The sequence below is a fragment of the Choloepus didactylus genome, chromosome 4 (genome assembly GCF_015220235.1).
Source record: "Choloepus didactylus isolate mChoDid1 chromosome 4, mChoDid1.pri, whole genome shotgun sequence".
Classification (NCBI taxonomy): Eukaryota; Metazoa; Chordata; class Mammalia; order Pilosa; family Megalonychidae; genus Choloepus; species Choloepus didactylus.
Window position 1 is genome coordinate 99,424,809 of NC_051310.1, and position 21,043 is coordinate 99,445,851.

At 52.3% G+C, this 21,043-nt stretch overlaps 1 protein-coding gene across 1 annotated transcript in view; it reads left to right on the top strand.

Annotated features, from left to right (window-relative positions):
- Positions 1-21,043, top strand: part of RASGRF1 (Ras protein specific guanine nucleotide releasing factor 1) — a 120,182-nt gene that overhangs the window by 42,629 nt on the left and 56,510 nt on the right. Inside the window, 8 exon segments of the mRNA XM_037833258.1 lie at positions 3,406-3,485; positions 5,460-5,653; positions 6,296-6,405; positions 9,867-9,985; positions 12,098-12,258; positions 15,355-15,418; positions 17,342-17,478; positions 19,716-19,798. Coding sequence (XP_037689186.1) covers positions 3,406-3,485; positions 5,460-5,653; positions 6,296-6,405; positions 9,867-9,985; positions 12,098-12,258; positions 15,355-15,418; positions 17,342-17,478; positions 19,716-19,798 — 948 coding nt within the window.

Genomic DNA, 21,043 nt, shown 5'->3' on the forward strand with positions numbered 1-21,043 from the left:
TTTAATATAATTCCAATTGTAGCCTAGCAAAATGATTTTAAAGTTCAACCCAAGGAAAAAATACATATAAAGAGACAATAATGTTCTAAAGAAAAAAATGAAACTTCATCTCCATATATAAATAATATAGAACTATAAAAATTAAAAAATATAAAGTAATGAAAACAACATGAGACCGGTGCCAGAAGAGACCAATAGATCTTTGGAACAAAACAGGAAGTCCAGAAATAGACTTAAAAATATGTGAAAATTTAGTAAATATAATAAGGTGGCCTCTCAAATCAGAGGGAGACAGGTGGTGTATTCAATAAATTGAACTGAGCAATTGGCTAACCAAATTGAGGGAAAGATTACATTTATATGCTTAATTCACATCTTGCACCAAAGCAAACTCTAGTTGTTTTGAGTATTTTCATGTAAAAATGAAACAATAAAATAAAAATACAGGTGAGTTGTATGCATGATGCCCAAGGCAGAGAACAGAAAGAAAATGATTGCTAGACCTCACAATGCAAAAAATAAGAGAGAGAGAGAGAAACAAAAAACACCTAATACAAAATCCTTGGGCAAAGAGCTAAGCAAAAATGTCTACAGTATATATGTCAGAGTATATCACTTACTATAGAGAGTTATTTAAAATTAATAAGATAGAAAATAGGAGACAGGAATAAGGAATTCCCAAAAGAAAAAAATAGAGATGGCTAATACATATGGAATGTTTAACTGATCCACCAATAATGATATTTTTAAGCAAATCAAATAAAAATGAGATACTGTTTTTCTTATCAGATGGAATGCAATGGTGATTTCTGTGTAATCGGATTACAGGTGAAATCCTCATAGTTAACACTTTAAAAATGGAGCTGTCATCAACTGCATATTTATAGTTCAAGCTTCTAATGTTTCTAATATGCTACTACACAAGTCTGTGCAATGTTGGAATTTAAGAAGGCTCCTTTCCTCCAGGGTGCATCCTGATGAGTTGTTTGCCGGAGCTGCCTGGATCGGCTTCCCTGAGATTTGCTGTGCAGGGTTGTCTAGATTCTCGTGGCTTTGAGAGGGACGAGGACACCTCCCTCGAGAACCCGTGAAGGTCTCCCAGCCCCCAGCCCACCTCCCCATTGGGTTAGACATATCTCCCTCTATGCACGCTCGTGTACCCCTGGGTTGGTAGAACTTTTAGAGGGGTCTTCATATGAGGGATATGAAAATCCTTAACACTGGTAAATTTTGTTATTCAATGAACAAGTTCAGAGGCCACAGCCAGACAGAAACAGGCTTGTCAGGGATCATTGTGTAAGGGACTTGCTGCCTGAAAAACGACTTCAGTCATCAAGTGGGGCCACTAGTCCAGAGGTCAGTTTGTAGCCACACCCAGAGGGGCCATTCTCTTGGGACTTTAGTGAGAAGACAGACAGATTCATCATAATAGCCAGACTCAAGAATGAGAACATGGGGAAGTTTTCTTTCACTTAGATTTTTCTGTTAGTTACCAGTACACATGGTAAATAGTTCTGTGGAGTATAATGGAATATAATGGAGTTGCTGGCTTTGCTTTTTCAGCCTGATTAGCCTGGAGGCGTTCCTCTCTCTCTCACTCTCTCTCCCTCTGTCCCTCCCCCAATGCCTCCCTACCTCTCCCCCCCTTACCTCCCTCACTCCCTTTCTCTCTTGCAGCCGCCCCTTTCCTTTCTCATGCCCTCTTTCTCCCCACCTTGTCTATTTTCTTTCTGCCATCATCACCTTCCCTGCAGAGTGGGGGTGCACAGGACATTTCAAAGCCCCTGAGGTCACGGAGCCGTTTCTTCCCAGAACGCCCTCCCTGTGCAGACATGATGCCTTTGCCCCAGGGCCTCCTGGGCTGTGGTCCTTGCTGCTTGCTGGGTCCTCCCAGCCCCTGGTCTTATTGTGCAAAGACAGACCTGGATGTGCAGGGGCTTGGGGTAGAGTGAGGGAGGTTGCCCTCAGGGAGCACACAGGCTTCTGGGAGCGGGGACACCACTGGGTGCACAGCTCCCCAAGACAGGAAACAGCAGGCACCTGGAACAGCCAAGCAAAGCCCTATGAAGGTGCAGAGGGAGGGAGCAGAGAGCAGGTCCACCAATGTAACCAAAGAGGAGCCAGCATCAGCTGGAGCAAAGAAAGGCAGAGAACTTTCCCAGGAGAGAGAAAGAGGCTCAGAGGCCCAGGACTGCCCCTGGCTCCTGGGGAAGCTCACTCCCTCTCTCCGGGCCTCAATTTTCACCCACAAATGGGGTGCACTACAAAATCCTTCCAGCTTACCATGTCTGGTTCAAAGGCAAGTCCCCAGACAGTCTGGGGAAATCTCCAGGTCTCCAGGGAGGTAGGAGCTGGGGGTGAGGAGCAGGAGCAGAGGAGAAGGGGTTGGGAAGGAACGCTGGGGCTGCAGGAAGGAGCAGGAGCTGGCTTTTCTCTGTTTTCTCCATTTTCTCTGCTTGTCTTGGGAGAGGAGGGACTGAGGCTGTGTTCTGAGGCCAGCTGCTTAGGAAGCTGTGGGAGGGGAGGGGGTGCTAGGAGCAGCCCAAGGTAAATGTGGCTGCCTAGGTAGTGCTTAGAGGCCACTACCCAGCCCCAAGCTAAGCTGCCAATAAGAATACGTGTTCCCCAGGCATGTTCCTTGGTGACAAAGCAGACGCTTTGCAAACAGGCAGACTTTGGGTCTTTTTGCTTCTGTGACTTAGATTCCCAGAAAATGGCTCGGTCATGGGGATGTTGGGGGAAATTGACATTTGCTGAACACCTGCTAGACACCAGGCACTCAAATACTGAGGTTATCTCATTTCACCTTCATATTTTACATGGAAGGACCTGAGGTTCAGAGACGTTAAGCGTCTCATTCAAGGTCACGCAGCTGGGAAGGGACAGAAGGCAGATTTGAAACCCGCTCTGTGGGGTCCCAAGGCCTGGCTCTTTTCACATCATCAGCGGCTTTTACACTGTGTTACTGTGTTCTCTAGAGTCCTGGGTTCCTCCAGGATACCTAAGGGCACCCCCAGCAAGTGGGGACTCGAGGGGTCAGGGGACACCGGAGACTGTCAGACAGAACAGCTCCCCCTCCCCTATGTCAACAATGGGCCAACAACCTGCACAGTTACACAGGGCCCCCACTCAGTTCAGTGGTCTTAATAATTTTTTAACAAGGGGCCCCATGTTTTCATTTTTACACTGGGCCCAATAACTTACGATAGCTGCTCCTGCTGACCAGGTTCTCACCCGAGAAAGGGTTTGCTGCACAGGAAGTGGCAGCCCCTGCCCTATGCCCCGGGGCCCCCAGCACAGCTGGTATCGGGGGAAGCGTCCACCAACGCCCCCTCCCCACCCCCAGGCATCCCTGGAAGCTAGTAACTCCCTTGGCCAGAGCTCACCCTGCGCTTTCTCTTTCAGTGAAACCATCATGTTCCTGCATCAGATCTTTTACCAAGGCCTGAAAGCACGCATCTCCAGCTGGCCCACACTGGTCCTGGGTGAGTAGCCAACCCCCATGGAGGCCCCGGTACTCCTGCCCCAAGAGAAGGCCCTCTCGGGGGGGCCTGGTTGGCCTTGAAGCTGGCAGCAGTTTTGTCCTTCTAGGATATAAGACAGGGGTCCCCTAAAAACCCACAGAACCCCTCAGAGCTGGCAGAAGAGGAAAGGCAAGTTGGCAAAAGCTGTATTGCTAGGAGGAAGTGGGGTTTTTTTGTTTGTTTTTGTTGTTTTTTTTTTCATTTCTTATCTGCATTTCCCTTTTAAAAATAATGCTTATGTACCCATTTAAGAACATTTGAAAATCCAGAAAAGTTTAAAAATATCAACCATAATTCTGCTTCCCAAAGATAACCACTATAAACACTTTGGTCTGTTTTCCTCCAGTTTCTCTTCTATGCATAGATCTTGAGTGGCTTTTTGTTTCGATTTTACATAATTGCAAACATAGTGAATATAGAATTTTAATCCTGCTGATTTTTTTAATTTTTTTTTTTTTTTTTTTTTTTTTACTTAGCATTGTGGCATAAGTGCTTTCTCATGCTGAGAGCACTGTTTTTCATCGCTGTATAATGCTATGGTACCCAGCAGATGCACCATTAATTTAGCCAGCTCCCATCCATATTACAGATCATTGCCTTAAGATAGGTTTTCCAAAGTAGAATTAATGAAACAAAGAAACACATGAAAGGCTCTTGCTTCAAGCCTTTTGTCAAATTGCACCACCCTCCACCATCGAGCAGGAAGCACCACCAGCGTCTCGCCCTCCCAGCACAGGGTGTTGTCTGTTTTACCTTCATTTACAGGTAAAGGTGAGTGTAGGTGTCAGCGCCACGTGGAGACGAGGACACAGGCTTGGGGAGGTGCAGGGGGGCTGAGGCCACAGAGCCAGACCCCACACAGGTCTCTGCAGAGCTGCTCTGCCCCTCAGCCAGGGAGGCTTCCCATGTGGCGGGGGATGTTTTTGTTTATCTCACATGCACCCTGCTTTTCTACAAGGTCGTAACAACAGGAGACCCTGGAAGGAAAGGTCTGCATTTTCTGCAGTAGCATTATTTAAGATGCTGTCTATCAGTGCCCTTTTATAAACTCCCGTTTCGAGTTTATTACGAGGGAAGCATTCTTTTTCCAATTGGGTCCATGCATCCCAGTGATTGCTGAAGGGCACATTTGGGGAGATGGGCTGTTGGAAGGGCAGGATATGCCCAAAAGAACCTGGGAGGGCAGAGGGATCCACCTGCCTGAATCAGAGGGCACAGATCAGGGCAATGTGGTCAGACCGGGACAGACAAAGGAGCAGAGACTCACAGGTTGGGGGTGGGGAAAGCCCTGGAACAGATGGTCGGGAGATGCGGCTCCCAGTTCACCGGTTCACGGCGTGCACTCAATGAGTCGCTTTCCCTGGAGGGGCAGATCCTGAGACAGAGGTCGGCTGGGGCGGGAGGGCAGCGGGATGGAGAGGGAGAAGAAGATGAGGGGCTGCAATGCAGTTGCAGCAGAGGCCCCAGCCAACCCCACAGGGAGCTCTGGAGCTGCAGTGGTCTTCAGAGATGTCTGAATTGAGGTGGGGGACAGGCCTGGCCTTTATACCTCCACTGGACCAGTGATTGAATGGGGTGTAATGGGCAAGGCGGCTTCCTCCAGCTGAGAGCAGTTCCTGGACAGGGGCTCTGCTGAGAGCTGCCAGCCCTCCCGGCTGCTGGGAGAACGAGCCAGTCCATCGTCTTGCAAGGGGTTCCGAGGGGCACACCCCAGCATTCCCTGCACCTCCTCTCTCTGACCCTCAAGTAAGGAGGCATCAGACCAGACGGTTCTCTATCTCTAAAAATCTATGATTCTAATGTGGTCCCAACAGCTGGGGCTCAACTCTAGGGTCCCAGAAAGGGGCTGTCCCCAAAGCTTGAGAGCTCTCGGGGACCCCCAGCCTCACAGAGGCCTGAGGAGCACCTGTCCACTGACCCCCGCCCTCCCTGCAGCCGACCTGTTTGACATCCTGCTGCCCATGCTCAACATCTACCAGGAGTTTGTCCGCAACCACCAGTACAGCCTCCAGATCCTGGCCCACTGCAAGCAGAACCGCGACTTCGACAAGCTGCTGAAGCACTACGAGGCCAAGCCCGACTGCGAGGAGAGGACGCTGGAGACCTTCCTCACCTACCCCATGTTCCAGGTGGCTGCCTGCTCTGCCAGCGGGGATGGCATGCCCAGGGGGCTCGTGGGGGGCCATGGTAGAGAGGGCCTCGGGTGGGAGGGCACAGTCTCTGATACAGGCCCCTGCTCTGGGCTGCTTGATGAATGGGGAGAGGCCCACCCCTGACCCTGGCTGGTGCAGGACAAGTGACCAGGAGCCTGTCCCGGTCCACAGAACAGGCAGTGTGGGAAGGTGAGGTGCCACCTCCGAGAGACAGCCGTCAGGAGGCCCTTTGCCTACCTGCTTCTGAGCTGCCTCCACCACTGCTGCCCCTGGCCCCAGATCCCGCTGGAGCAGAGCTGTGAGCTCTGGGCTCTTATTCCCCAAACAAGACCCTAGAAAAGCCTTTGAATTAGAGTCTGCAACCAAAACAGCATCCCATTTCCTCTCTCAGTCCTGCTTGTGGTGTCCTCTGAGCTGAAACAACTGTTCCCTGCCTCTCTTTCTCTCTCTTTCTATCCCTCTACGATGCTATTCTGTCTCTTTCTTGCTTCGACACCTCTGTCTCTCCCTGTCTCTGTCCCTCCTTTCCCCTCTGTCCTGTCTCTTTCTCTGTCCTGTCTCCATGCTCCCTCTCTTTTTCTCTGACCTTCTCTCTCTCCTCCTTTCCTCCACCTGCAGATCCCCAGGTACATCCTGACACTGCACGAGCTCCTGGCACACACTCCTCATGAGCACGTGGAGCGAAACAGCCTGGACTATGCCAAGTCCAAACTGGAGGAGCTGTCCCGGTGAGCCCCACCCCAGACAAGCAGGCAGGGCAGAGCTGCAGATGCCCTCACCAAGTTTGCTGAAGCTCAGGTTTGAGTTGGGATTTGGAGAGAGGGGCCCAGCCCACCCCACCTCGAGACAGAGTGAGGGGTGGCGTGGGTGAGTGTGCAGTCCCTGGCACATGGGATGGTGTGAGTGTGAGATCCCTGGCATGCATGGAAATGGTGTGAGTGTGAGATCCCTGGCACACGTGGGGATGGTGTGAGTGTGAGATCCCTGGCACACGTGGGAATGGTGAGAGTGTGAGGTCCCTGGCACATGTGGGGATAGTGTGAGTGAGTGCACAGCCCCTGGCACACACACTTGTGCCCACCTCTCAGGACTGAGCTCTGCCCATGGACCCCTGGACACTCTGCCCCTTCCTTGCAGTCTCCAGTGTCACTGTGTCAGCACCTTGGCTGTGGGGGCCCAAGAGGAGGTCCTGGGTGACAGGCCCACGAGTGCCCAGGCTCCAGTCACGCAGGGGTGCCGGGGGGTGCAAAGCGCTGGGCTTTCCCGGTTTCAGAGGCTCCAGTCCCCTCTCTCTACCTTTAAAACCCCAGAGGGAGCCTTCTTCTGCAGGGGCTGAGCAGAGGGAGCAGGGCGGATGCTTGCGTCCTGGATGCATTTAAAGGCGGAACCAGCAGGACTTTATGCTGGATTCGATGTGGCCAGTGAGAGAAAGATCAGAGTCAGGGGTGATTCTGGGCAGCCAGAGGGTGGAGTTGCTGTTAACCAAGAGGGAGAAAACTGCAGCAGGACAGGTTTGCAGGGGCCATTTAGGAGATTTGGGGGGTGGAGGCGGGAGGCATGTTAAACTTGAGAAGCTTAGACATCCAAGTAGACACAACAGGAAGGGAGTTGCATATTTGAGACTGGAGTCAAGGGGAGAGAGAAATTCAGGAGCCAGGAGACGGTATTTAAAGGCACAGGACCAGGTGAGGTCGCCGAGTGAGTGAGTTTGAACAGGAAAAGGAGAACGCAGGCCTGAGCCCCGGGCCTCCACCGTGTGTATGTCCGAGACAGAGGGGTGTCACGGATGGGCTGGCTGAAGCTGCAAGGGAGGGTCAGTCTGCAGTGTGCGGGCTCCGCCCCCAGGGTCCTGCCCCACCACTCAACTCCCCGAACAGCTTCCTGGGTCTGCCGAGTGGCCGCCAGTCAGGCCACAGCTCCCAGCTGGCAGAGGCAGGACCAGGCTGGGCTAGGGCGGGGTACAGGCTGTCCCCTCCGATCCTTCCAAGGCCACAGAGTAGGGGATCGGGGCGTGATTGTAGAGTAACTGAACTGCTGTGGCAGCAGTGAGGGGGTCACCCCAGTCCTCACCTGTCCCAGGGAGCCAAATCCTGCATGCTCTTCCCCAAGGAGAAGACTTGGGACCCCCGTGAGGCAGTGGGGGCTCCTCGTCTCTGCTGGACGCCCTGTTCTGGTGCCAGGACCAGCCACAGTGGCAGGTAAAGGCCAAGGGATTTGGCCTCAGGCCCCAATCCCCTTTCCCGGGGAATCCTGAGGGCGCAGCCAGCTCCTCCTTTGTTCCATCCGACCACCTGTACCTCAGCCTGAACCCAGCCCTAGCAGCACAGAAGAGGGCTTTCTTATCTCTGTGACAATAGCCTTTCATCCTCCTCACACCTGCCCACAGGGAACAAAGGAAAACTCCCCAGACCTGACAGGAAGCCAGCAAATAACCAATCCCCTCCCCTGGCTATGGTCACAAACCCTCCTTCCCTTCTGGACTGGCTCCCCCTACCTCAAGCCTTTGTCCCACCCTTTGGCCCTGAAACCCCATCTCCTGGGGTCAGTGGTAAGCCAAGCCATTCCGTCCAGCTCCCCCAGGAGCCTCAGGACCTGGAGTTGCCTTGCTAGAGCCCCCAACCCCAGCAGAGGGGCGGGAGCCTATTCTGAGCAGCTGCCTTTCACACACATCTGATGGGAAAACTAGTTTTGCTATTTTGGATTCACCCCCTTGTATTTTACCAAATATTGCTCCCCTCAGCAAAATCCCCACCCTGGCCAAGAGACGTGGCTCTGATTACCTTTGGCTACTTCCGAAGAGACATCTCAAGGGAACACGCGTGTACCCTGAGGGTACCGCCTCTCCCGCATCCCTTCCAGAAGAGGACTGGGGCCCGGGCTTCTGAGGAGCCGGGGAGGGGGCAACAGAGGCTCCTCCAGAAGAGACCTCATGAAGAGAGATGCTCCCGTCTGTTTTACTAAAGTGCCGGTCTTGTGAGTTTAAGCCTGAAATGCTTGTCCTAAATCAGAAAAAATAGCTGATAATATTTTGGCAACTCATGATGACAGCTACGATGATTGCTACCCTTTATTCACCAGTCACGGGCCCAGTGGTGGCCTGTGAGATGCGTTATCTTCCATCCTCACCCCAATATTTTACAGGTGAGGAAACTGAGGATCAGAGAAGTGAAGTAATTCAGCTGCAGTCAATCTCAGATCCAGCTGAACCTGTGGTATCTTTCATTGTTGTGAGGTTTAAACTGGATTATAACTCCCAGAGAACTTCTTAAGCCACACACACATTACTAACCAGCCCTCTTGGTGGTCTTAATGGTGGAAATTCAGGTTTCAGCAGACACATAGGAGGTTTTGTGCTTTGCTTGCAGTAGGTGGGGTATTTTTTTCCAAACAACCCCTAAAAAGCCACTCACCATCTTCCTAAGACTCCTGGAAACCCATCAAGGCTCTTTCCAAAGTTGGCAAATTATAGCCACCCTTTCTGAACCCACTTTTAAAAAGCGGTTAAATGGCGCCACCCTTGGGTTGAGAGGGGTACTGCGGCAGATGGAAGCGGGGTGTTCTCAAATAAGGGGTGCGGCTGTGTCCTGCTCCCCTCCCACATGTGACAGAGCCTATGGAAGTAAACTGAGATCGGTCTTCCCCGCAGGCAGCTGGACTACCAGGTGCTCCAAAGATAAGCCATTCCAGGGCCCAAATGACAATAAAGGAAAAACCAAGTACAGGTGTGGAGAGAGCCTTCCAGGGAGCATATCAGCAGGTGCAAAGGTCCTGAGGCAGGAGTGGGTGTGGTTTGTTCTGCGGATGGAACTAGGCCAGCAGTGGGACGGAGGGCAGGGTCTCCTGAACTCCCATCTCCCTCCCCGTGCCGGGGCCGGCCCCGCTGTCTGCTCTGCGTGGTTCAATCTCTACGTTCAGACGCATCTGCTTCCTACCCGCTAGCCTGCGTTTCCTTTGCTCTGAAATAAGAACCCCCGTATCCTTCAGCTGTTTCAAGAACAGAATGAGCTCACACCTGTGAAGTGCCCGGCACACGGCAGGCACCAGTTGGTGCGTGCTCCTCTCCCTTCCTGATGACGGGCTCCACCCGAGATGCCAGGCTTCCCCGTCAGGTCTGTCCAGAGGCCCAGCCTTCCCTCCTCCCAGGAAGGGGGGCAGCCGCCTCTGACTGTGCTCTTTCCTGATCCCGCAGGATAATGCACGACGAAGTAAGCGAGACGGAGAATATCCGGAAAAACTTGGCCATTGAGCGCATGATCATCGAAGGCTGCGAGATCCTTCTGGACACCAGCCAGACTTTTGTGAGACAAGGTATGGCCTCTGCACCTTCCCCTTGCCCACCAGGTGGGCCCGGCAGAGGGAGGGGGTCGGCATTTGGGGAAACCGCTAGTCAGTTGGCTGCCGCCTGCCAAAACCTGCCGGAGTGATTGCCATTGCGGAGCATTTTGGGATTGCCAGCAGAGCGTGACAGCTATATGTAGATGCCGGTAACTCTACATATAGTTGTAGATGTTGTTGGTTTTCACAGTTTTCTTCTCTCCAGATGTAAATGTAATCCTACCCAGATGGCCTTGGTTTGTCTATTGTATGTCATAGTAAACACCGACACATCCTTTCTGGAGAGAAAATGTGGGGTGGAGGATGAGGATCGATAACGATGACTCACGAGGATTTTCAGTGCCCTTGAGGAGGTTGGCGTTGGGTCAGCCCTTCTGTCCTTTGCTCATCTTCCTTTACCACTTGGGGGAGGCCACGTTCACGGTTGTACTCCCAGGGGCAAGGTTTCCCCCACCCCTGGCCTCCACCCACTTTGGGAGCATGTTAGAGAGCACAGCCCCTGTTGTGAGAGGTGAGGAAAGGCTCTGTGGCGCTTTACTGGATCCAATTCTGGGACTTTAGAGCTGAGATGTCCTTAAAGGTCCCTTCATTCGAATGTCTTGTTCCTTGGGACACTTGTCGTCTGTGTGAATGTGCCAGGGGTGACCTCCCGCCTCAGAATGGATCTCAAAAGTCCACTCTATCTAGCCCTGGGATTCTCGGAGTCAATAGAAACTTCCAGCGCCTCCCACTGGCTTGTGCAGCTGCCTCTGTCCCCTGCCGCCCTTGGCAAGGGCGTCATCCGTGGGGTTCTGTTCCAAGCCACTGTGTGCTGCTGTCTCAGTGCCCTTCTCCAAGGTCCATCCTGGGACTGCTGAGCACAAAACCAGCCTGCCTGGCTCCCGGCTCCCCCTGAGCTGCGTGGGGTGCTCTCTATGCCATTTGTAGGCCCCTCTAAAGAAAACCCCAAACAGAGTTGGCTTGGAAGTGGCCTATGGAATCACCCTTCCTGGAGAGGGAAGCATCCCCACAGACCAGGAATCTGCTTCACTGCCCTGAGCCCAAGCATTTCCCCACCTGCCGAGGGGCTGGGCCGGCCCTGGAGACCAGGTGGTGGACCAAAAAAGCTCCTTCTCACTTGTCCAGTCATGCCACAAGCACTGGTCCCTGCCCATCGTGCCAGGCCCACCTGGCTCCAGGACACCCAGAGAGCCAGGCCCAGCCCTGCCCTCCAGGAGCAAAGTGTGCGGAGGGGAAGAGGCAAGAAGAGAGCAAGGCAGCAAAGCGCTCCAGGCAGGGGGTGGAGGTCAGCAGGAGGTGGTTGGTGGCCTGGAGCAGGGCTGAGGAGAGTCAAGAAAGCTTTCCAAGGAGGTGGCACTGGACTTGAGTCTGAGGATGAGTAGAGGTTAACTGGGTAGATGAAGTGAAGAAAGGACTTTCCAGGCCAAGGAGCAGCACCCAGGGAGTGAAGGGGAATTTGACCTAGAGCCAGGCTTGGAGTAGAGGAGGGTGGAAAGGTGAGAGAGGAGACAGGAGGTGCCTTGGATGCCTGAGTCCTGGGGGCAATGAAAAGCCGTGGAAGGGTTTGATGTGGGGAAACCAGTCCTGCTGGGCTGTATTAGGGATGGGGAGGCCAGAGCATGGATAGCAGATGGGTTTCATCCCCAGAGAGAAGGATGGTGAGGTGCTCTCTGGGCTCTGCATGAGGATGCTGTGATTGATTGGTGATGTCTGCCATGGTTGCATGTGGCAGCACATGTGCATTATGTCTTGCTGATCCCTCTGGGCCTGTAGACAGCTTCCTGTTTTGCCAGCCTCCTATCATCCCCGAGCCTGACCCAGCCTTCATTCTCACCACATGGACAATGCCCTTTAGGGTTCTTTTGCTTGGCAGGGTCCTGGCACCTGGCTGAGGGGTCAACGGGTCCTGCATGGAGCCTCTCTGACCCCTTCCCACCCCCATCTGGCCCTGAGGAGGGGCTGCAAGGAGGAGGGTGATGGCTTGAGGAACTTGGGGTGCCTCAACCCCACATTCCGCGTAGAGGCTGGGGCGGGGTGGACCCTCCCTGGCGATCACGGGCTCAGGGTCTTCCCCTCCCTCCACAGGCTCCCTCATCCAGGTACCCATGTCCGAAAAAGGCAAGATCACCAGAGGGCGCCTAGGGTCTCTGTCCCTAAAGAAAGAGGGCGAGCGACAGTGCTTCCTGTTTTCTAAACATCTAATTATCTGTACCAGAGGCTCTGGTGGAAAACTTCACCTGACCAAGGTAAGGACCACGGGAGAGGAGCTGCTGGAGCTGGAGGTCCAAGGGCCAGGGGGTACGGCTGGCCCTGGTGGGGGCTCCAGGCAGTGGGCAGGGGTTCCCGGGACACATGAGTGTACACACACACACGCACACACTTGTGCACGTGCACATGCACCCCGGTTTAGCTGGCTGGTTGAAACGAATGGGCTGTCTCCTGATTTTCTACGGGAGGGAGCAGGAGAAATGGGACAGTGAGTATCAAGGCCCCCAAAGCCTCCCGCACAACTGGGCACCTGAGAAGCCCTTAAAAGGCCCATGGAGTGTGTGTGTGTGTGTGTGTGTGTGTATTCATGCATTGGGATCAGGAGGGAAGGGCAGGGCAGAGGAGGGCACATGGCTGAGGGTTGAGAGAGAACCCAGAGCCTTTCTCTCATCTCTATGAAAAGGTGCTCAGACAGGGCCCCTCCAGCGCCTCTCCCGGCCTGCACTCAGCCCACACAGCAGCACTGACCCGGGCTGGCCATCTGGGAGGCCTCTGAGCAGCTCACACACAGGCCCTGCCCTCCAGACCCTGCAGCCCTGCAAGAGACCCCACACACTCACCTAACCTGAAAGGTGGAGGGGAATGAGCATCTCAAACCCTCTCCTGCTTCCTTGCAGACCTTGGGGCCTTAGCTTGTGCTATCCACTCAGCTGCACAGCCTTCTTTCTGCCCCAGCAGACTCCTCTGATGCCCCTCAAGCAACACCTCCCCTGGAAAGCCTGCACCCGGGGCCTGGTCTCCCTAGAACTGCCCCTTGCTTGTTGCATTGCTCTGAGCTTGGCGTCTGGTCCTACTCTGTCACTTACACGTGGGTGGCTCTAGACAAGGCCCTGCCTTGATTGCTCGGTTCCTCATCCTTAAAATGGGAGAACTTCCTCACAGAGCCACGATAAGTATAATGAACCAGTGTTGAACGTAAACTTACTGTTAATTATGGAGCGCTTGCTCCTGAGAAGCTACCATCTCCCCAGCACCACATCCATCCCTGTGGAAGCTTGCTTTTTTTCAGTGGATTTCAAGTCTGAACACACTGAGGTCTGGGGAGGGCCAGGAGTGCACTTAATTAAGCCGGAGCATCAGAGAAGCAGTCTTCCAGACCCCAGGTGCCTGCCCCACAACCTCCTGCAGAGCTAGTAGATCAGACAGTGGCTTCAGGGAATGCACTGCTTATGTCGACAAATTAGTTGGCTAGCTGCACAAGGGGAAATTAATTTACAAATATTGAATTCTCCAGCATCAACCAAATTATGCATCAAGGAAAGCTTTCATTATTTATTAGCTCCGGAATTTCTACTGACGTGTCTGTCCAGGACTTACTTGAGGGGATGGTTCCATTGGCAGATGGTTCACAGGGGCAGGTTGAACTGGAGACCTGAAAGCAGCTTACTCTTCTGAAAGTCAGAAAACATATGTTTTTATGTTTGTTATTGTGTGTGTGTGTGTGTGTGTGTGTGTGTGTGTGTTTTGGATTCTTTGGTTGGTTGGGTTGGGTTTTCGTTTGTTTGCTGTTATTTTTGAAGTGTCAGCATACTGGTGAAGAACATGGAATCCGAGTCTCACTCAAATCCTAGTACTTGTCTTACTCACTATGCTATCTGGCTGCCAGGAGCCGTAAGTTAAAATTCAAGTCACTTCTCTTTAAATGTGACACAATTGGGAATAGAATGCCGTAAGTCCCTTCTGAAGGGGGCATGCTACAAATCTGCAAGACTTAAAACTACAAAAAGAATTTTTGAAGGACTTCAAGTAAGAACGTCAGAGCTAAATGGGCTTTCAAGATTATCAGGCCCACTGACTGCACAGGTTAAGGCCCAGCAACACCCAAGGCCACCCAAGAGCAGGGCAAGAAGCAGAACCCAGATTTGGAGAGAGTCTGATGCTCTCTCCAGTCCCCCTTGTTTCCCAAGAGGCAGCCTACCCTCCAAGGGCATTTGTAGATAAGTCGCCTTGCTAGGTCTCCACTGTTATCATGGCTGGTTGCATTAGTTATCTATTGCTGTGTAACAGATTATCCCAAGACACAATGGCTTAGAATAAGAAACAAGAAACTACATCACAGTTCCTGTGGGTCAGAAATTCAGGAGTGATTTGCCTGGGTGATCCTGGCCTGGGGTGTCTCGTGGGTTTGCAGTTAAGGTACGAGCTGGGGCTGCAGTCACATCAAGGCTGGGTAGGACCGGAAGCCCCTTTCTGTGATGTCACACTTGTGTGGCTGTCGGCTGGAGGCCTCAGTCCACATTCAGAGACCTTCTCCCAGAGCAGATGACCCAGGAGAGAGCAAGAAGGAAGCCGCAGGGCCTCTTATGACCTGGTCTCCACAGTTGCTCCCTATCATGTCTCTTTTATTCCTTTAATTAGAAGTGAGTCACTAAGTCCAGCCCACACTCAAGAGGAGGAAAACTGGGTTCCACCTTTTGAGGGGAGGAATATCAGGAATTTGTAAGCACAGTTGTGATTACTCTTCTTCCTCATTACAACCTCGAGGGATCTCACCCAAGAGACGCTCACACACTTTTTAGGTGTCCCTAAAAATTGAAAACCAAACTGACCTTGGTCTGGGATCAGGGTCCCCCTCTCCGGGATCCCACTGACTGGCCAGGTAAGCTTGGGCAGTCACGTACCCTCCCTGACTTCATTTCTGCTTCTGTAAAATGAGAATAACGATGCCCGTGAGCGTCCTGAAGTGGGCCTCCATTTCCCTATCAGTAACATGAGAGGTTTGGCCTAGAACAGGGGTTTCAAACTTCTGCACATTTAAGGCTATGAGGTGATGCCTCAGGGCTTCGGGGAGGACGAGAAGAGGCCCAGCAGCCCATAGCCTGGTCTCCGCCCTCATTTGGGGCAGACCTCGCTGAGACACTCCCACATTGTCCACCTTAGTGGGCTTCTTACATGAAGATAAAGTCCTTCACCTTAAATGACACAATTCCCACACACACCAGGCATGTGATATACGCATACGTACAGGCATATACGTGGAGGCTCTACAGGCCCTTCCAGCGTGACACTCGGGGATTCCTAAAAGCACGTATCTGCCCCCTTAATTCAAGGTGGTCACCGCTGCTCTTTTTCAGAATGGAGTCATATCCCTCATTGACTGCACCTTATTGGAAGACCCAGAAAGCACAGAGGAGGAAGGTGAGAGTGAGGTTGCATGCATGTGTGTGCACACAGTTACGTGTCCCAGAAGGTGGGGCCTAGGTCTCATCGGTTGGGAGGGAGATAGGATGCTGAAGCACGGTGGTGCCTCTCCTGGGTACAGAAAAAGCTCCTTGGCCCAGCAGGTGATGGCGGTGATCAGCCTTCTTGGGTCCTTCCTGCTTCTTGGGCCCCTGTACTGGTTGGTGCAGGTGGGTCCAGGGGACACAGCTTCTCAGTGGGGCATCCACATGCCGCGTGCACAGAGGCTCTCTGGGTGCAACTCAGGACTGGACACTGTGGAGCTACACAGTGGAGGCCAAAGGAGACCCGGCCCCATCTCTGTCCTCCAGCGGGGAAAGGATGGGAGACGCTGGGACACACGCATCAGTGGTGGAGGGAGTGCAGGGCTGGGAGTCTCAAGAGACCTCCAGGAATGGGAGCATTTGAGCAGGGACTGGACACACCAGAGGGGTTTGTACGGGGCAGTGGGGGTCCAGGGCTGAGCCTGGTGGTTTGGCAAGCCTCAGAGTCGAGGTGTTCTGTGTGATTTCTCTCTCCAGGCATCAGGGTTGCAAGATGGAGTTAGAGGGTGGAAGCTGCAGACTCTTGACTGGGCCAAAGTCTATTCTTAGCTCCCTTATTTGCCAGCCCCCAGGCGAGGCTCCAAGATGCCCCCTGATGCCCTGCACTGTGCACCTGCAGGACTCACCGTCTTTCCCTTCCCCGGACTGGGGGATCCTCAGGGCAGGGCCGTGTCTGCCCTGCCTCAGCCTCCCAGGCACAACCTGGCTCAGGGTTTGCTGGGAGAAGGGGTAGAGGACTGGGCTGCCTGCACACTTGACAGCCCCACACATGCACATCACATGCACAGCTGCAGCTGGGCTCTACGTCCCTCGTGCCCCCTCCGCTGAGGGCCAAGCCAAAGGGCTCCCCAAGGGAAGAATAAATGTGTTCTAAAGCTCTTTTTTCCTCCTGGGCCCCAGTTTGAGCTTCTCCAAGCCTCCCCCACCATAAACACAGCCACACACAGACACCCCACTTCTCAGAGAAGCCAGTGGGGATCCCATCCCTGAGCTACCACACAGAAAGGCTCCTCTTTGCCTGGCAAGAATCATGGAATATTCGAGTGCCAGACCCGGAGAGGACAGGGACCTCGGGGACACCACGTCCCTCTCTCGCTGCACGGGAGGCCCCTGGACGCATATCCAACCAGCAGCAGGGGAGCCCAGTCGCCTCAGTGTCCCCCATGGATGGCAGCCGCTCTCCCAGGAGCTGCTGGATGCTGCTTGTCTCCAGGCCCCCAGCAGACCTTCCAGAACATTCCACCCCAACTAATGTGGGCATATTGAAAGGAATCCCTAAGCTGTATTGTTAGTCTTCCCAGATAAGTAACTTTCAAGAGTTGAAGGAATTTTTCAGGTTAAGAGCAATAATAAAAAAGAATTTGCTTTCCCTTTGGGGAGCTCCAAACTGAGCTAAGTGTCTAGCCTAGTCCATAAAAATTAAAGATCTCAAAATTCTTACCTGGCCCTGGAAGGCCCCAGACTGTGAGTCTGGGTTCTGGTCCTGGCTGCCCTGTGGGAGGGTCTTGGGTAAGTCCCCTAAGAGTCTTGACTCCTCTCGGTGAAATGAGGGCAGAGGGCAGCCTCCGTGGTTCCTGAGGGCTCTTTCCAGCTCTCTGAAACCAGAATTGTCCCTGTGTGGTCATAAGCTTTTTCTGCATTCCACATCTTAGTGTTTCTATCTTGAAATGGGAATTCCCCACCTTAGGGGCAAAAAGATTTGAAAATAGCAAGTGGCCTGGTGTCCTACCAATGCAGTGCTTTCCCCAGTAAGTAAGGCAGGGTATGTTCAGATGTTTTTCATCTCAAAAAGGGCCCCCACACTCATTCTGCTAACTTCATGTTTTGCAACTGGAAGCCAAAGGATCCGGCCAAGACACAGACCACCTGGATTTTAAGATTGGGGTGGAACCAAAGGATTCCCCTCCCTTCACCGTCATCCTCGTGGCCTCATCCAGACAGGAGAAGGCGGCATGGACCAGTGACATCAGCCAGGTGAGCAGCGTCACCTGTTTCTGAAAGCAGGTGGTCCCTTCATGCCTCATCTGGTTGGGGAAGGGAGGTGACTGCATTGTACCAACCCCAAGGCTGAGCTCAGCTACCTGTCCCACTCACAGAGCCCTGGGCCATCCTCAAAGTGGGGTCCAAGAACCCCTTGGTTGAATCACTTGGAAAGGTGATTTTAAACATCCAGATTCCTGGGCTTCAGGAACCCAGACCTACTAGGTCCAAATCTCTGGTGCAAGCCTGGGAATCTGCATTTGCAGTGAACACCCTGGGTCATTGGTATGCACAAAAAATTTGAGAACCACCATGGTGGATGTTGGATATAGTAGGGTTGAGAGAGAAATGGCTAGGACACCTCCCGTGAGTCGGGGCAGTTCCTGAGAGCAAGCCCAGGGTCCACTACACAGAGGGAAGATTTAATCCCCACCTTTGCTGCATCGAGAAGAGAAGGAGCAGTGTAGGCTCAGTCACCCTATTTGGAGGTTTAGCTAGAAAGTGCAGACTCCCCGGGTAGCCATGAGCAGAGCCAGAGGGCCTTTTTGGTCACCAGAAGTACAAGAAGATGGGCAGAGATTTGACTCTGGAAAAAGAGGCTGTCGGCAGCACCAGAGTTGGGCCCCTGGACGGCCTCTCCCTGAGCCCAGCGAGGGCCTGGCATGGATCAGAGCAGCCCCATCCCGGCTCCTGAAGGGCCAGCTCCTGTGCCATCTGCCGTCTCTCTGCTGGAGGATGAGCGTGTTGGATCGGCTGGCAGCTGGAGAAAGGGGAGAGCTAGGCTGAGGTCTCCCCTCTACCACTCAGGTGGTTTGGGGGCACTGTGGCCACAGAAAACAGGAGAGCAGCGTCTTTAGGTGTCCTCCCTCCCTCGCTCCCTGCCCCCTGGTTTCATGCCCCACTTCCTGGGTTCTTAGACTGCTGCTCCCTGCCTCCCTCTGGCCTGCCTGCCGATCTCACAGTCCCGGAGTAGTTAGGCCGGGTGGGGACAGTGAGGTGCATGGGCCTGCTCCATCTGAGTCTTACCCGCACTTCTTCAAAGAACCCACCTTCTCCTGGAGAAAACTGGAAATTCCAGGCATGCACTTGGCCCTTTCCCTTTCCCAGTGAGCTGCAGCCATCCGAAGGTTCCTGGTCGCTCGCCTGGAGAGTGGCCCCGGGGCCAACCTGCCCCAGAGCCAGGATTGCTAGTGATGGTGGGTGTTGGCTCATCTAGCCCTTCCCCTCACTCCACCAGGCCCTGTGCTGCCTCCATGGGGCTCTGACTCCCTGGCCATTCCAGAGTCACTGACAAAACCAGAACTCAAGAGAGTCTAAGCGATGGGAAGGTGGGCTGGGAAATGCAAATTGGCAGCGATTTTGCTGGGCAAGGTGCCTTCAAGGCCTGCTGTGCCTGGCTCTGGGCTGCCACTTCCCTGAGACTTCAAACACTCCCCTCTCCCCTGCACATACATCCTCAGAACCTGCAGATCCCGTGATGTGCCACAGTCTCCCCTCACCCAAACCATCCCTCCCCCACCAGAAAGAAACCTCTGGCAGTAATATGAAAGCTCTGGGCAGGGGCACCTGGGGGAAGGCAGCTTCCCCCACCCCCAAGAACATATCTCTTCTTTTCTTTTTGTTAGCATGGGTTCTTTTATTCAAAGCAAAATTGGGATTTTGAATTTTTTTGAAGGATGAATAAAATGTTCGATTATTTGCTTCGCCACTGCCAGCAGCCTTGCCTTCCCCACATGTGGCTCTTTAACATTTAAAACCTTCTGCAGCATCAGAGCACTGGCATTCCAGTGGGGCAAGGGCAGAGACAGCAGGAGAGCACAGGCACACAGGAGGGCAGGGGGAAGGCCCGGGGCCTCTTTACACCCCATGGATCTGTCCCATCCTGGACGCTGGCCCTCGGGGTCGGCACCAGGCTGGCCAGGGTCAGATGCATCCATTTTGCAAACAGCTCGATGAGGTGGGACGCTACTCCGCCTTGCAAATAGGGAAACTGAGGCCCAAGGAGGTCAAGTAAATCTCCAGAGGGCACTCAGCTGGGACTTGACGTCAGGCCAGAGTACAAGCGACGCTCTGCACTGACGCTGCCCTCGCCTGGGCGAGGCCCGTGGCAGGACCTGAGGTGTCCGTGTAGGGCTGAGGCTGGGTCTGCCTCGCTGGGCAGAGCTCCTGCACAGGCGCCGGTCCCAGAGGGGAGGCCGAGGCTCACCGCGGGGTCCTCTCTCTGCTTCCAGTGTGTGGATAACATCCGGTGCAACGGGCTCATGATGAATGCGTTTGAAGAAAATTCCAAGGTCACCGTGCCACAGATGATCAAGTAAGTGCTTTTATTTGGGAGGAGAGGCATATCTATTTTTTTTTATTGTGGTAACTTTTATAATACAAAATATCCCATGTTAATCATTTTTAATATACACTGCAGTAGTACTAATTACATTTACAATGTTGTGCTAATATCACCATCATCCATTACCAAGTCTTCAATACCCCAAACAGAAACTTTGTACCCACTAAGCTGTAACTCCCCTTGCCCCCTTCCCCCAACCCCTCATAACCTCTAATCTACTTTCTGTCTCTATGAATTTGCTTATGCTAGATATTTCATATAAGTTAAATCATATAATATTTGTCCTTCTGTGCCTGGATTATTTCATGCAACACAATGTCTTCGAGGTTCATTGGTGTTGTAGCATGGATTCCTTTTTATGGCTGAATAATATGCCATTGTGTGTCTGTACCACATTTTGTTTATCCATTCTTACATTCACGGACACTGGGTTGCTTCCACCTTTTGGCAATTGCAAATAATGCCGCTATGAACGTTGTTGTATAAATAGCCGTCTGAGTCCCTGATTCCGATTCTTTGAGGTAAATACCTAGAAGTAGAATCGCTGGGTCATATGAAAATTCTGTTTAACTTTTTGGGGAACCACCAAACTGTTTTCCATAGCAATTGTACCATTTTACATTCCCATCAACGGTGTACAAGTGTTCCAATTTCTCTGTTTTCTTCATTTCTCTATTAGTATCTTTTTTATTATAGCCACTCTGGTGGGTGTGTATCTCATTGTGGTTTTGTTTGCATTTTCCTGGTGATTAATGATGTTGAGCATCTTTTCATGTGCTTATGGACCATTTGTATCCCTTCTTTGGAGAAATAGCTATTCAAGTCCTTTGCCCATTTTTTAAATACTTTTTTTATTTCATATTTTTTTATTAGAGAAATTGTAGGTTTACAGAAAAATCATCCCGAAAACGTAGAGTTCCCATCAACACTCCCTTGCACACATGGTTTCCCCAGTTATTACCCTTTGCATTAGTGTGATACCTCTGTTACCACTGATAAAAGAATTTTATTATAATTGTACTATTTACTATGGCCCATAATTAACATTAGGGCTTTGCCTATTTTTTAATTGCGTTGTTTGTCTTTTTGTGGTTGAGTTATAGGGGTTCTTTATATATTCTGGATATTAAACCCTTATGAGATAGTGATTTGCAAATATTTTTTCTCATTCTGTAGGTTGTCTTTTCATTTTCTTGATAAAATGTCCTTTGATGC